The sequence below is a fragment of the Chiloscyllium punctatum genome, chromosome 12 (genome assembly GCF_047496795.1).
Source record: "Chiloscyllium punctatum isolate Juve2018m chromosome 12, sChiPun1.3, whole genome shotgun sequence".
Taxonomy (NCBI): domain Eukaryota; kingdom Metazoa; phylum Chordata; class Chondrichthyes; order Orectolobiformes; family Hemiscylliidae; genus Chiloscyllium; species Chiloscyllium punctatum.
The window spans coordinates 31642386-31658896 of record NC_092750.1 but is presented as its reverse complement, the minus strand read 5'-3'; the positions used below and the strand labels follow the sequence as shown (position 1 = coordinate 31658896).

At 40.4% G+C, this 16511-nt stretch overlaps 1 protein-coding gene across 7 annotated transcripts in view; it reads left to right on the top strand.

The window, feature by feature from the left end:
• Positions 1–16511, top strand: part of card19 (caspase recruitment domain family, member 19) — an 82623-nt gene that overhangs the window by 32162 nt on the left and 33950 nt on the right. For 2 of the 7 annotated variants that reach the window (XM_072582270.1, XM_072582271.1), the window contains one exon: positions 14251–14387. In XM_072582270.1, coding sequence (XP_072438371.1) covers positions 14251–14387 — 137 coding nt within the window. Of the gene's footprint in view, positions 1–1984; positions 2104–2329; positions 2444–9713; positions 9835–14250; positions 14388–16511 lie in introns of those variants that run through there. The other 5 variants (XM_072582273.1, XM_072582272.1, XM_072582274.1 and 2 more) reach the window with 5 other exon arrangements.

Below are 16511 nucleotides of genomic sequence, written 5' to 3'. Positions count from 1 at the left end.
ATGTTTTTCTACAAACTCTACCATTGGGGAGAAAGTACAGAAGGTACGCACCAGCCGGTTTCATAACAGTTTCTATGCAACGGTTGTTATAATTCTGAATGTACTCACAAACTCTTAACATTCGCTTGTACCTGTGTTTTTGTTTTTGCCACTGATTACCTATTACTTACTATCTGTGCTACTTAATATGTGATCTGCCTGTATTGCTTTCAAGACAAAGCTTTTCACTGTGCCTCAGTACACAAGACAATAAATTCAATTCAATTCATTGCCTTCAACACATGTCTGTATGGGTGCTCTGGTTTCCTCCCACAATCCAATGACATGCATGTTAGATGGATTGCTCTGCTATGTTGCTTTGTAGTGTCCAGGGAAGTGCAGGTTAAGTGGACTGGTCGTGGTAAATGCAAGATTACGGGTATATGGTTGATCTGGATGGGAATCTTTTTGTGGAGGGTTAGTGCAGTCTCAATGGGGCAAATGGCTTCTGTCTGATTCAAGGATAATTGTCAAATCCAGCACAGAGTTACAAAGAAATTCACAGGCCCCTTGTGGTGCAGTGATAGTGTTTTTACCCCAGGTTAGAAGACCACAGTTCAAGTATGACCTGCTTCAGAGGTGTGTAATTACATCTTTGAATGGGTCGGTGAGAAAAAATATCTATAAAGCAATCCTCATGTAGAGAAATACATTTACAAAAGGAATGGAAAATCGTCCAAACCAAACAGTAATGTCAAACTAATCAGTCAATAGGGAAAAGACTATTAAAACCAAAAGTAATATCAGGTATGAGTGACAAGATCAAGATGAAATGACAGAAAGTCACATTTCACTTTGACAAAACTATGAGCACTGGAGATTCAGAATGCAAACATTCAACACTTTCAAAAAGGTCTACCCTCATGGCAAATTGACAGCTGCATTGAGTAGTTACCACTTTGATTGTGTACCAGGTGAATCTTACTAAGTATGGGAGCCCTGGCTGACAGATATAAACAGGGATTTCAGAGACTCCTAACTTCGGGGGACTGATTCTGAGCTGGCTGCAGCCAGTGTACTGTGAATAAAGTTATTTCACGACAGGATGCCAGATTCTGGGCAGTTATTTCAGATCATATGCAGAGAATGTAAATAACCAGATGTGTTATCAAAACCTCAACTAGAAAGTACAAGTAAAAAACATATAAAATAATCACCAGCAATAGCTTTGCAACAACAGTTACCACAACAACAGCACTTTCCACAGGAACAACCACCCCAGAGAAAGAACTCCACTCTTAGAACAAGCAAATATCAGATGAACAGCCCACAACAATTTGCAACATTAAATTACTTTCATGATCTAAGTGCAATGCATGCAATACATATGCAGAGACTGATGAAAAGACTGGAGATGACACACTTTTAATGAATTTTTTGTTACCATGCATAACTTTAGCTTATATAATTTCTAACAGCATTTTTTTTTGCAAAAAGGTTAAATGTTCGGAGGAATGTAATTGTACCGAGAGTCTGCTAACTGGCTCGCTATTGTCATGTTATCTCTACATTTGCAACAAGTGTCTTTTACACACAACTTGTAACATTCATAGTGACCTTTTGTGGTCGCAGTCATAGCTTCCATGTACAATTGAAAGTTATATACCAACTTTATACATTTAACACTTAAGTATCTTGCTATACATTGCTATAGATAGAATTTTGCACCTCGCCTTGCCCTTTTCCTTTAATCTTCTCTCCCTACTATATTGTTTGTTTTCAATCAAACTTCAAAACCACCAGCCACCCCCCACACACTCAAATTGGAATTTGCAGCATTTGCCAGAGTCGCCCTCTCGTCGTTCAGTTTATTAAATATCTTCTTCATTCTAAACTACACATGTTTAATCATGTTTCTGAGCTTTAATCTTCTTAAAACGGTTTGATACTTCTCTCGCTATTGCGAGGTCAGATCCTGTTCTGAGCTCTGACTGAGGGAAGTTTCTTCCGCTGCGGCTGTAACTTGACACTGACCTGGGGCTGTGCCCTGTGTTGGAGGAGAGGGAGAGCGCGGAAGTGTGTGAGCTGGGCGGAGTACAGGATCAAGCAGCAGCGCCATGTCAGGTCAGTGTTCACCGCCCAGTCACGCAGCAATGAGCACGGACAAACTCGAGAGGTTGACACCACGTACCGTCCCTGTATCCAGCTCACCCCGCTGCTGCAGCCAGGGCTTCACTGTCTATTTCCTTTTCATTGTAACTGGTGTTGGGGAGTAGGGAATAGACTTTGCTGTCGTGGCACCGCCTTGTTACTTCCTCATAATCCGAGTGCTTCTCTTTTGTCGGATTTCTGTCTGTTTAAAACTTGTCTTTACAGGATTTGACCGGGCACCACTTGAAGCGTCAGCGGGCACAGCCAGCTAACCTTGACATTGGCAGAGGCGGTGTTCGTCCTGACATTACACGTTAGTCATTCATGTAGCCGCATGCCGTAAAACTACGTATCCAAAGCTTTTTGGAGTCAATGTTCACGTCATTTCCAGTAGCAATTGGATTTCAGTTTAACCAATTGTCTTGTGCTATGATTTTCTATAAATCAAAGGCTTCCATTTGTAATTTTCAGGACCCAAACTGTGAAGCTTTTTAGTCGATGAACTGTTTGTCAGCGCAGTCAATGCTGTGATGTAGGAACAGAGCAGCATATGCACTCCATAAACTCCCACAAACAACAATGTAATAGTAACCAAATGATCAGCTGTTGTGTTGTTGGTGGAAGGATAAATATTGGCCCTACGCCAGGCTGACTCCTGTTGTGTGTAAATTATCACAAGCTGCTGTTAATTTGGTTACTTATTAAAGAATCTCACATGATCAAATACTGAAACAATAATTTAAACTTTATTGCATGTAGCAAACAAAATAAGGCCCCTCATGTAAATAAGTTAAATCTCACAACCCAATTTAAAGGCAGGATTTCGTCAAGATTCCAAACAACTGCGTCTATCTCTGGATATGTCCAGATTCAAGCCTTGTGAAGTGTGGTTTTCCAGAGTTCTGCTGAAGAATCCTGTTGGATTCTTATAGGATTTTCTGTTTTGTTAGGCTTGCAGTGAACAGTGGGTAAAAACAAGGACTGCAGATGCTGGAAACCAGAGTTTAGATTAGAGTGGTGCTGGAAAAGCACAGCAGGTCAGGCAAATTCCGAGGAGCAAGAAAATTGACATTTCGGGCAAAAGCCCTTCATCAGGAATGTGCTTTTCCAGCACCACTCTAATCTAGAGACTTGCAGTGAACAGTTACAGGAATTAAGGGTTCTCGTGAGTAGGCGGGTAAGTGGAGCTGAGTCCACAAAAACATCATCCATGATCTTATTGAATGGTGGAGTAGGCTTGATGGGCCAGATGGTCTACTCCTGCTCCTATTTCTTATAATCTTATGGTGTGACATTATTTATGACACTTCTGAAGTCATCAAGTCTGTTGCTTACTTTCTTATCAGGAGTGAAAGCCAACTGCTCTCAACCTCGCTTCTCTCTTCCTTATTACATTTGGTGTTTGCTATCTGTTCGAAACACAGACTGTCCTGCTATTAAATCCTTAAATTCTTCTGCAGAGCAATCAATTGTCCTTGTGACATTATGGAAACAGCTTTTAAAACAGTTTGTCTATGTAACTTGGAATTTTGCGTGCATTTCTGGTCTCCTTCCTATTGGAAAGATGTTGTGAAACTTGAAAGAGTTCAGAAAAGATTTACAAGGATGTTGCCAGGGTTGGAGGATTTGAGCTATAGGGAGAGGCTGAGCAGGCTGGGGCTGTTTTCCCTGGAATGTAGGAGGCTGATGGGTGACTTTATAGAGGTTTACAAAATCATGAGGGGCATGGATAGGATAAATAGAAATAGTCTTTTCCCTGGGGTCGGGGAGTCCAGAACTAGAGGGCATAGGTTTAGGGTGAGAGGGGAAAGATATAAAAGAGTCCTCCAGGGCAACTTTTTCACACAGAGGGTGGTACATGTATGGAATGAACTGCCAGAGGAAGTGGTGGAAGCTGGTACAATTGCAACATTTAAAAGGCATTTGGATGGGTATATGAATAGGAAGGGTTTGGAGGGATATGGGCCAGGTGCGGGCAGGTGGGATTCGATTGGGTTGGGATATCTGGTCGGCGTGGACGTTTCCATGGTTCTGTTTCCACGCTGTACATCTCTATGAATCTATAACTTCAACTCCTTTCCTCAGGAATGGTAAATTGGCATATTATTTGTAATTCCTTGTCACTTTATCTCAGAGAATAATTTAATCCAGAAAGAGTTATTGCTGATTCTTTCAATACATGATCAATTATTAAAGTTCTGAATTTACAATGTTTCCTTTCAATCCACATTTGAAGACCAGACGTCCAAGAATCTGATCAATTCTGATTACACACACTCCAAATTTGTTCATATCAGGAAATGACAATCTTAATTAAATGCATTCACATGTATAAGCCACATAAATAATGGCATTATTTAATAACATTTTATAACTTTCTGAAATACATTTTATAAATAGGCACAGTGGAAGCTGGGTTTGCTGGCACATTCTCTTATAAGAATGGCATTCTTTTAAACATACAGCTACTCAGTAATTTGTCGTGTTTGCAAAGGTAATCTGGAAAGCATTAAGGTCACAGAAAAACTGGTGAAAGGTACAATTATGTTTTCATGGTATCCAGTGTTTCCACAAACTTGGAGCAGACTCTCAGTCATTGATGTTGAAATGAAATTAGTTTGAACCCATTCAGGGAGAATTTGAGTTGTCTATTCAGTCCTTTGGAAATAGAATTGTGTACTGGACAAGAAGAAGTCTGAATTGTGAACTACAGTTTAAATCAGCTATGAGAGAGACTCATAGCCTATTGCTTGGAATTTGTAGGAGCATATCATCTTGTCCCCATTTGTTATTCTTTTTATCTCTCTACTTAGCTGAAGGTAAAAATGTACTTTTAATTGATGGAAATGTGAATTGAAGGCGTCCAGAGCATCAACAATTTCAGTAAATAACAGGACAAACAGTTTATCTCTTTAACTAATCAGATTAAAGGCTAGTGCAAAGGCAAGAAAAATCAAAAACGGAAAGGGGGGAATTGGAGTTAAATTAGATTTCATGAACAGTGAGATAATAAAAGGAAAACAAAATGTAAAAATGAAACATTTTAGGAACAATATTCTGCCTTCAGGAGAAATACTCTATTGTTTCAGCAGTACTGTTTTTAGGCCAGTGAGGTTATCTGACCCTGTGGAAGTAGAAATGTCACTATTTTAAAAGTCTTTGTACATTGGTAGTCCAATTTAATTGGTTATACCTGACAAATCCCTGAATTCCCTGACCATCACTGAAGATTCCCCTAAGCTCCCATCTTTACAAGGCTAAGTGTTAAATGTCCATCCACATCAGGCACTTTGTAACAGCTGACGTACTACCTGCTGGTCACAAATTGTTGAGTTATTTAAACATTTATAACAGCATGTACACTTGCTGTTATTGTGAAACAATTCTGAATGATTCATTTTTTTATAAACAATTATTTCCCTGTCTTTTCCTTCCCTGATAGAGATTTGAATCCTTGAAGGGGTACAGTTTAATGAATACCACGCCCCTCTGCTACATTCACCCAACATCAGAGCAGCCTGGCACTATGCAACTGAATTTTTTTGTCCCAGAAGTATTTGACATTCAACTTCAAAAGTTTTTTGTTGAAGTTGGAAGTAAGAAACTTGACTTTTACTGCCCTCTGCTTTTTGCATGCAAGTAATGCACCCACTACAAGGAAAATAAATGGAATGAAGATAGTGTGGATTAACTCTGGAGGTCAGCTTGAGTTGTCTGAATTTTCTGTTGTTTCATGTGATTGTTCAGGTTTTGGAAGGTTGAGGTTTGCAACAAGTACTGAACGTAGGAACAGGAGTAAGCCATTTAGCACTTCAAACCTCTTCCCCCATTTAAAGAGATTATAGAACATAGAAAAGTACAGCACAGAACAGGCCCTTCGGCCTATGCTGTTGTGCCGAGGATCATTCCTAATCTAAAATAAAATAACCTAAACTCTGCGCCTCTCAACTCACTGCTATCGAAGTGAATGTCCAGTAGTCGCTTAAATGTCTCTAGTGACTCTGCTTCCACCACCACCACTGCCAACAAATTCCATGCATTCACAACTCTCTGCGTAAAGAACCTACCTCTGACGTCTCCTTTATACCTTCCTCCTAATATGTTAAAACTATGACCCCTCGTGCCAGTCAATCCTGCCCTGGGGAAAAGTCTCTGACTTTTGATTCTATCCATGCCTCTCATTACCTTGTATGCCTCAATCAGGTCACCTCTCTTCCTCCTTCTCTCCAGAGAGAAATGTCTGAGCGTAGTCAACCTCTCTTCATAAAGCAAGTCCTCCAGTCCAGGCAGCATCCTGGTAAACCTTCTTTGCACCCTCTCCAAAGCCTCTGTATCTTTCCTATAGTAGGGCGACCAGAACTGGACACAATATTGCAAGTGTGGTCTCACCACGGTCTTGTAGAGCTGCACCAAAACCTCGCAGCATTTAAACTCAATCCCCCTGTTAATGAAAGCCAAAACCCCATATGCTTTCTTAACAACCTTATCCACTTGGGTGGCAACTTTGAGGGATCTATGCACTTGAAGACCAAGATCCCTCTGTTCTTCCACACTGCCAAGAATCCTGTCTCTAATCTTATATTCAGCAATCAAGTTCGACCTTCCAAAATGCATCACTTTGCATTTAACCAGGTTCTAGACTAGGGTGGTGCTGGAAAAGCACAGCAGTTCAGGCAACATCCGAGGAGCAGGAAAATCGACGTTTTAGGTAAAAGCCCTTCATCAGGAATGGCCCTTCATCTAGGTTGAACTCCATCTGCTATTTCTCAGCCCAGCTCTGCATCCTGTCTATGTCGCACTGCAGCCTGCAATAACCCTCGATACTATCAACGGCACCTCTAACCTTTGCGTATCAGCAAATTTATTAATCCACCCCTCAACCTCCTCATCCAAGTCATTTATAAAAACTACAAAGAGCAGAGGCCCAAGAACAGAGCCCTGCGGGACATCACTCACCACTGACCTCCAGGCAGAATACTTTCCCTCTACAACCACTCTCTGCCTTCTGTCAGCCAACTAATTCTGAATCTAGACAGCTAAATCTCCCTGTATTCCATATCTCCTGACTTTTTGAATGAGCCTACCATGGGGAACCTTATCAAGTGCCTTGCTGAAATCCAGATACACCACATCCACTGCTCAACCTTTGTCAACCTGTTTCGTCACCTCCTCAAAGAACTCAGTAAGATTTGTGAGGTATGACCTGCCCCACACAAAGCCATGCTGACTGCTTTTAATCACACTATGCTTTTCCAAATAATCATAAATCCTATCCCTCAGAATTCTTTCTAAAACCTTGCTGACCACAGATTATAGTTCATCTGTGGTCTAATTCCGTATATTTGTTTTTGGCCCATGTTCTTTACTACCTCTACTTAATAAAAATAAATTACCTCCAATCTAAAACTAACAACTAGTCTCGCATCAGCAGCTATATGTGAACAGCAGAGTTCCAAACATCCACCACCCTTTTTGTGTAGAAGTGCTTCAGATTGTGCTTCATAGTTCGAGAATCTCCTACCAATGGAAATCTGTATAATCTCATAACTTGACCTCTGAAGTTCTGGTAACATTCTTCTAAACTTACATTGTATTCCCTTCAAAACTAATATATCCTTCTGTGAATTGCCCAGATCAGCTCTCATTACTCCAAGTGCTCAACTAGCCTGCATTTGCAAAACTCACCATCTAATGTTCAACATTACATTCCAGGATTGGACAACATTTGCTAAATAATCTTGTGTGCAAATAAAAGGTTGTCTTTTCAGCTCACAATGTAGCACACTTTGTAATGTACTAGAAGCTACATGTGTTCATACATAGGACTCTGTTCTTTACAGATGAAAAGACATGTGCAGACACAACTTTTCTATGCTGAATAAATGATAGCTATTGTCAGGTTCATTTTTGACCTATCAGAGTCAACCATTCTGGGTGAAACTCTTTGGAAAAACAGCTTGACAGTTGCCTAACAGTCATTAGTCAGTGGTGCATTCTCTGTCATAAGTCCTGCCAATCAGAGTCCATTTGCCAACTGAACATCACTATTATACAGTATAAATGTTGTTTTCCCTTTACTTGGGAATTTCCTGTGATTTGTCCTGATGAAAAGCTTCAACAGAATGTTCACTTTTTTCAGCAATATTCAAAATTTACTCATGTTCTACTGTGTTTTGTTTGAAACATGCTACACTTTTCAAAATAACTTGCATTAAAATTTGAGACGCTCTTCGTCTTTAGTGCAAATCTCTTGCTCCTAACATTTCCAATAAGAACAAAGCAGTAAGTGAGGTAAACTGGGAAAAAAAAAGATGGGGACTGGAGAAAAGAGAGGAGGAAAAGATATGGATAATGAATTTGTGGAAGGAGCAGGTTGTTATGGAGATGATCCCCCAATTTCATGTTATGATACTTTGCAGTGTCAAAAACTGAACTGCTACATCCATGAAATTTCCTGTTTTTCTTTTCCTGCATTATTTTCGTCAATCAGGACTGTAATTTGATCTCCAGTGAGGTCTCATCCTGTTCTCTGACAGAGATCTTGGGAATTATGGTATGGTGAGTGGGCTAACATGTGACCCATATTGGCCTCTCTTACAAAAGCAGCTGGATTAAAATTGACTTTGTTGGTTTATTTCTAAAATAATTCTGTGGATGCTGTAAGAGTGGGGAAATGTCAATAACACGCAAATGACTGGAAGTTATTTTGGAACATTGGGTTATTTTAAATGCACACTATATTTAACATCCATTCAACAAGAATCTGTTTTACAATTAAAGCTGTGGCCAGCACCAACAATGCAAAAAAGGACTTACAGCAGCTAAACAGTAAGATGCATGAACAAATGAAACTGAAACATTTAATTTCATTGTAACAATGCTTGTAATGTGATGTCGCCTAATTTATATTGGAGTACCTTTTATCATTAGAATTTTGAATTTTGAGTACTGTAGCAATCAACCTCAAACAAAATCTTGTGTCTAAATTTAATAGATTAAAATCAATCACTAGAAATGTTGTAAATGTTCACATGAGGGAAGCTGATGGCCTAGTGGTATTAATGTTAGATTATTGGTCTAGAGACTCGGGGGAATGTTCTGGGGAGCTGGGTCCTAATCCTGCCATGGCAGATAGAGTTGTATAAGATTATGAGGGACATGGACAGCATGAATAGAAAGCAGATGTTCTCCTCAGTTGAAAAGCCAGTAACAAGGGGACAAAATTTTAAAGTGGAAGGCAGGTGATTTAGAGGGGGTTTGCGGAAAGACCTTTTCACCCAGAAGGTGGTAGGGATCTAGAGTGCACTGCCTGGGAAGGTGGGGAACTTTGCAACCTTTAAAAGTTATTAGATGAGTACTTGAAGTATCATAATATTCAAGACTGTGAGCCTATTGTGGGATAGTGGGACTAATGTAGGCTATGGTATATTTTTGGCAGTACAGACTTGATGGGCTGAAGGGCCTTTTCTGTAGTCTATCATTCTAGGTGTTGGACTGTGAATGTTACCAAGTCATTTCACTTTGAGGGTATAAAAACTAAGTCCAGTCCAACCTTTCCCTAATGTTCTTGTATGTATTTCCAGCAGAAATCACTGGATTACAATCAGGATTCAGAATACTGAACTATTCTCTCAACCCAGAATGTTGACTCCAGTGACACTAACACTGTTGTCATCTTCTTTGGAATGAATTACTTCTGTACAGGTCAGATTTAACCTATTTTGGCTATTCACTGCCTTAAACATATGCTTCATGATCAATATGTGACCTGTGATTTCATTACTCAGATCCACTCATTTTCTCAGCCTCTTGGACTTCTGCACAAAGTTGAAGCATGTATTTCTGCTCACATTACGTAAGGCCATTAGAAATTGATGAGATCTTGCTTGAAAGCTCCGGACCTTTAGTCTATAATTCAAAACCATTACATTCTAAAAGGGCAGAAAGTGTTGTTGTGGTTCTGTTCGCCGAGCTGGGAATTTGTCTTGCAAACGTTTCGTCCCCTGTCTAGGTGACATCCTCAGTGCTTGGGAGCCTCCTGTGAAGCGCTTCTGTGCTGTTTCCTCCGGCATTTATAGTGGCCTGTCTCTGCCGCTTCTGGTTGTCAGTTCCAGCTGTCCGCTGTAGTGGCCGGTATATTGGGTCCAGGTCGATGTGTTTGTTGATAGAGTCAGTGGATGAGTGCCATGCCTCTAGGAATTCCCTGGCTGTTCTCTATTTGGCTTGCCCTAAAATGGTAGTGTTGTCCCAGTCGCATTCATGTTGCTTGTCGTCTGTGTGTGTGGCTACTAAGGATAGCTGGTCGTGTCGTTTCGTGGCTAGCTGGTGTTCATGGATACGGATCGTTAGCTGTCTTCCTGTTTGTCCTATGTAGTGTTTTGTGCAATCCTTGCATGGGATTTTGTACACTACATTGGTTTTGCTCATGTTGGGTATCGGGTCCTTCGTTCTGGTGAGTTGTTGTCTGAGAGTGGCTGTTGGTTTGTGTGCTGTTATGAGTCCAAGTGGTCGCAGTAGTCTGGCTGTCAGTTTGGAAATGCTCCTGATGTATGGTAGTGTGGCTAGTTCTTTGGGTTGCGGCATGTCCTCGTTCCGTTGTCTTTCCCTTAGGCATCTGTTGATGAAATTGCGAGGGTATCCGTTTTTGGCAAATACCTTGTATAGGTGTTCGTCTTCCTCTTTTTGCAGTTCTGGTGTGCTGCAGTGTGTTGTGGCCCTTTTGAATAGTGTCTTGATGCAACTTCGTTTGTGTGTGTTTGGGTGGTTGCTTTCATAGTTTAGGACTTGGTCTGTGTGTGTGGCTTTCCTGTAAACCTTTGTGGTGAATTCTCCGTTCGGTGTTCTCTGTACCATCACGTCTAGGAATGGGAGTTGGTTGTCCTTTACTTCCTCTCTAGTGAATCGGATTCCTGTGAGTGTGATGTTGATGATCTGGTGTGTGTTCTCTATTTCTGCGTTTTTAATTATTACAAAGGTGTCATCCACATATCTGACCCAGAGTTTGGGTTGAATTTGCGGTAAGACTGTTTGTTCTAACTTTTGCATTACTGCTTCTGCTGAGTCCAGAGATCGGTGAGCCCATGGGTGTTCCGTTGATTTGTTCGTATATCTGGTTGTTGAATGTGAAGTGTGTTGTGAGGCACAAGTCCAGTAGTTTAAGTATGCTGTCTTTGTTGATAGGTTCAATGTCCTGTTGTCTGTTATGTCTGTCCAGCAGGTTGGCTATTGTTTCTCTGGCTAGGGTTTTGTTGATAGAGGTGAACAGTGCCATTACATCGAATGAGACCATAGTTTCTTCCTTGTCTATGTGTATATTTCTGATGATGTCCAAGAATTCCTGTGTCGATTGTATAGATTGTCTGGATCCGCTGATCAGGTGTTTCAGTTTCTGCTGTAGTTCTTTAGCCAGTTTATGTGATGGTGTCCCTGATAGTGATACTATGGGTCTGAATGGGATGTCTGGTTTGTGCACTTTGGGTAGTCCATAGAATCTGGGGGTGTTGTTGCTTTCGGGTTTCATTCTTTGTAGGTCAAACCTGGTTATCTGTCCGTTTTTTTGTAGATTCCTCAGTGTGTTGTTTATCCTATTGGTTAGCTGTGGGGTGGGGTCAAACTCCCTCTTTTGGTAGGTGTTGGTATCTGCAAGTAGTTGTTGTGCTTTTTGGATGTACTTTGCTTTGTCCAGGATGACTGTCATTCTGCCTTTGTCTGCTGATTATGTGATATGATTATGTTCTTATTGTTTCTTAGTGATTTTAGTCCTTCCGTCTCCTTGGTGTTGAGGTTATGTGTTTGTCTTTTCCTTGTTATCAGCGGTATGATACTTTGTCTCACTGTTTGTTGTGTCTCTTCTGTCAGTCCATTGTTCCTGAGTGTGCATTCTAGTGCTGCTAGGAAGTCTGCTGTCTTGGCGTCCCTGTGGTTGTAGTTGAGTCCCTTGGCCAGTATTGTTCTTTCCGTGTCTGTGAGCTGTCTGTGGGAGAGGTTTTTAACCCAGGTGTGTGTTGTGGTGTCATCTTCCTTGTGTGTTAGTTTGGCCATTTTTTCTTTTAGTGCTGTTTTTTTGCGATGTGTTGTCCTGTTCTGTCCTATGGTGACGGCCTGTTCTATGGTCCGGGTCCATTCCTGATTGGTGGTTTTTGAAATTAACGATTTTTGGCGCGCAATTTCTTGTCTGTATTTGTGTAGTCTGTTGTGAGCGTCTGTAATCATTACCTGGATCATCCTGAATCCGTTCTGCCTGGCTGTGTCCCTGGCTTGTGGATTGTTGACTGGTGGTCTGTATCTGACACATGGTGGAAGGATTCGATTCTTTCAGCATTCATGCAGGAACCGGAGTTGTTCATATGTGGCGCTTAGGCGGTTGGCACAGGATTCCCATTTCCTGGCTTGTCCTAGAAGACAGCTAACGATCCGTATCCATGAACACCAACTAGCCACGAAACGACACGACCAGCTATCCTTAGTAGCCACACACACAGACGACAAGCAACATGAATTCCACTGGGACAACACTACCATTATAGGGCAAGCCAAACAGAGAACATACAGGGAATTCCTAGAGGCATGGCACTCATCCACAGACTCTATCAACAAACACATCGACCTGGAACCAATATACCGGCCACTACAGCAGACAGCTGGAACTGACAACCGGAAGCGGCAGAGACAGGCCACTATAAATGCCGGAGGAAACAGCACAGAAGCACTTCACAGGAGGCTCCCAATCACTGAGGATGTCACCTAGACAGGGGACGAAACGTTTGCAAGACAAATTCACAGCTCGGCGAACAGGACCACAACAACAAGCACCCGAGCTACAAATCTTCTCCCAAACTTAGGGCAGAAAGTCTTTAATATTCTTGTCCCGGGACTTTCAAACAATGTAATTTTGTATAGTGGCTGTTGTCAGGTGGTAAATTAAAATGGGAGATGTTTAAAAGTGAATACTTTTTTGAAGAGTAGTGCTCAAAATACTGGGAACATTTTCACAAGTGAAATTCATAATGTGACTTGGATTATAAATGGCTGGTGCAGCTTGGCAAGCAGTCAGAGTTTATTTATATCACTGCAGTGCAAGGCAATAATCAGATCATAACTAGTTGTTAACAGTGCAAACCATTTATTGAAAATCTGGAGCTTTTGAATTCTTTTGAAATCCTCATTTTAAATGGTAATGCAAAGTTTAACTGCACAAAACAGTGTTCTCAATAAAATTTAAGTGGCATCTTTGCAGTTAACTTTTATGATAAGCGCAGTTGGTGTCAGAGTGGGAACAGTTAGTAGCCTTTATCAGGTTTGGAGGGAGAATGCCCACAAAGAATTTCAGATTTCAGACTATTGAGTTGCTGATACTGAATTTAATGGTCATATGATTATCCTAAAATCTTAGATATCCTACTATAAACTCGACAGCCATTTGGCCCAACAGGTCCACACCATGCATACCACCCAGACTCACGCTCCCCCAAAAATCACCCTGCATTTCCCATGGCTAATCCATCTTCTTGGACACTATGGGCATTTTAGCATGGCCTAGCCACCGAATCTGCACATCATTGGACTGTGAGAGGAAGAACACACAGACACTGACAGAATGTGTAAACTCCACACAGTAAGTCACCCAAGGCTGGAATTGAAATGGGTCCCTGACGCTATGAGGCAGTCATGCTAACCACTGAGCCACCTAGCTGCTGTAGATTAGATTTGTTATTCAATCTATCTAGGAGCACAGATTCACAAATCATTAAAGGTAGCAGGCATGTTAATATGGCCATATACCTAAACAATGCCAAATAAAAAGTTTGGCTTTATTTCCAATCTCTGTAGCACTTGTTATTTTTATGTAGCAGTGGAATTAATTTTAATTTAATAGGAGTTTCTTTTCTCCTACAAGCTGCAAGGTTAATCCAAGTTGTTTCTTAATCACAATCACTTGGAAAGGGGTTGGGGCAGATGGTGAGAGGCTTATAGTGGATAAACTGCAAGACAACTAAAAATCATTCCATGTCTTCCTATCAGATATCTAGAAGGAAGACAGTAGCAACAACATGCTAAATACGACTCTGATTTGTAAAAGGATATCATACAAGTGCATGCTCGTGTTATGGTATTTTACAGACTACTGCAAGCGATTGGAAAAGGACACACAGTTTCTAACGAATGAAGGAACACTCAGTGAAAAACTGGTGGACAGAATAGTTCTTCATCTGTATAGAATCTATCCCCAAATTCTGAATAATACAGAAGCTGAAATGGTAAGAAAATGTATATTATTGTATTATATTACTGTACTATGTGCTATAACATCCAAGTTTATAGCCCTGTAATTCATTTTGTTATCTTATTGGTAGAAGTATGTTTCAGTTCAGTAATTGTTTAAAGGAGAAAGTGAGGACTGCAGATGCTGGAGATCAGAGTCGAAAAGTGCAGCGCTGGAAAAGCACAGCAGGTCAGGCAACATCCAGGGAGCAGGAGAATTGATGTTTCTGTTTTAAGTCCTTCATCACAAAGGCCCATTCCTGATGAAGGGCTTATGCCTGAAACATTGATTCTCCTGCTCCTCGGATGCTGCCTGACCTGCTGTGATTTTCCAGTGCCGCACTCTTCAACAGTAATTGTTTAAAGTTAATTAGCATTTCAGTGGTACAGTCTGTCATTGTGCTAACCAATTGCAGAGTTTTGCAGGAAAACTAATATGTACAATCCACAGTGACTCTTATATTGTCAGGGATGGCAACGCATGGAGATAAAAGTGGAAGATAAATTAACAGCACACTTTATTTTACCAACTTCTGGCTACTAGTTGAGAGGAAGAGGCTTGGGAATAGTACATGGTGTGAGGAAATGGAGAGGGAGTAATATGTTACAGTGGGAGGCCATTTGGTCTGTGTTCGCAATTCATCTAACACAAAATTGGAATGATCTAATTAAATTTATCATGCTGCCCTTTTGCAAAACCCGTTTATGTATGTGAGTTCTTAAATATATATCTAATTCTGTTTAACTGTGTCATTTTCCTTCTATAGCAAAATGTCCTGTGCTTGAATAACTCTGTGCAAAGAACTCTTCCAATTTCTCCCTTTGTTTTCACGATAATGCTGAGCCCATGCTCCCCATCTTGAACTGAATAAACATTCATTGAGAATGGTTGAAATACACAAAATACTGGAAACACTCAGTAAGTGAGTTGCTATCAGTGGACAAAACAAATTGTTTTAGTGTTTTGAATCCAAGTTTTTAAGTTTAAAACATTCACCTGTTCTCTCTACAAATATTGTTTGATCTGCTAAATGTTTCCATTTTGTCTGAGTTTGCAGTCATTTGCTTTTTAATTTACTGTTGCTCTATGTGTAGAGCTTCTTTAAATACTGTATATGAAAAGGAAGAAAGAGACTAAAGCTAACATAGGTCCCCTAGAAAATAATAATGGGGAACCAAGAAATGGTATAGGAGGATGATAAATATTTTGCATCAGTCTTTATAGTAGAAGATATTACTAGCTTTCCAAAAATTCTAAATAACCAAAGGGCAAAATGAGGAGAAGAAGAATATAATAACTACTCACTACAGAAAAAAATACTAGGGAAACTAATGAGGTTAAAGACTGACTTGTCTCCTGAAACTGATGGGATGCATCCTAGGATATTTTTAAAAAATAGCTGTAGAGATAATGGATGCACTGGTAGTAATCTTCCAAGAATCCTTAGATCCAAAGGATTGGAAAACTGCAAAGGTAACACCCTTAATCGAATAGGAAAGGTTACAGAAACAGGTAAGTTAGCTAAACATCTGTAATTGGGAAAATGTCAGGGTCTGTTATGAGAGATGTAGAGCATTTAGAAGTACACGATATGGTCAAACAGAGTCAGCATGATTTCATGAAGTGGATATTATGCCTAACAAAATTTATTAGTGTTCTTTGAGGAAATAACAAACAGGATAGATAAAGGGAAAGCAATGGATATAATATATTTGGATTTTAAGAACGCATTTGATTAGCTGCCACATGTTAGCTAGTTACAAAGGCAACAGCCCAAAGTCAGCCCAAGTCAGAGACGTAGAATAAGACGGACTTTTTAGAAAGGCAAGCTGTAATTTTAGTGGAGAGCCAGAAATATCACTGCTGGAACCACACTTATTTACAATATATTTTAATGAATTGGAATGGGAAAGTCAACGTACAATAGCTAAGTTTGGGGGTGACGTAAAAATATGTATGAAGGCAGTGCTGAGAATGACACAAATGCGGAAGGATATAGACAGGTTAAGCCCATGGGCAAAAACCTAGCACATGGAATATAATATTGGAAAATGTGAGTTTGTGCATTTTGGCAGGAAAAGTAGGTGCCTGAATAATATTTAAAGAGACAAAGAATACA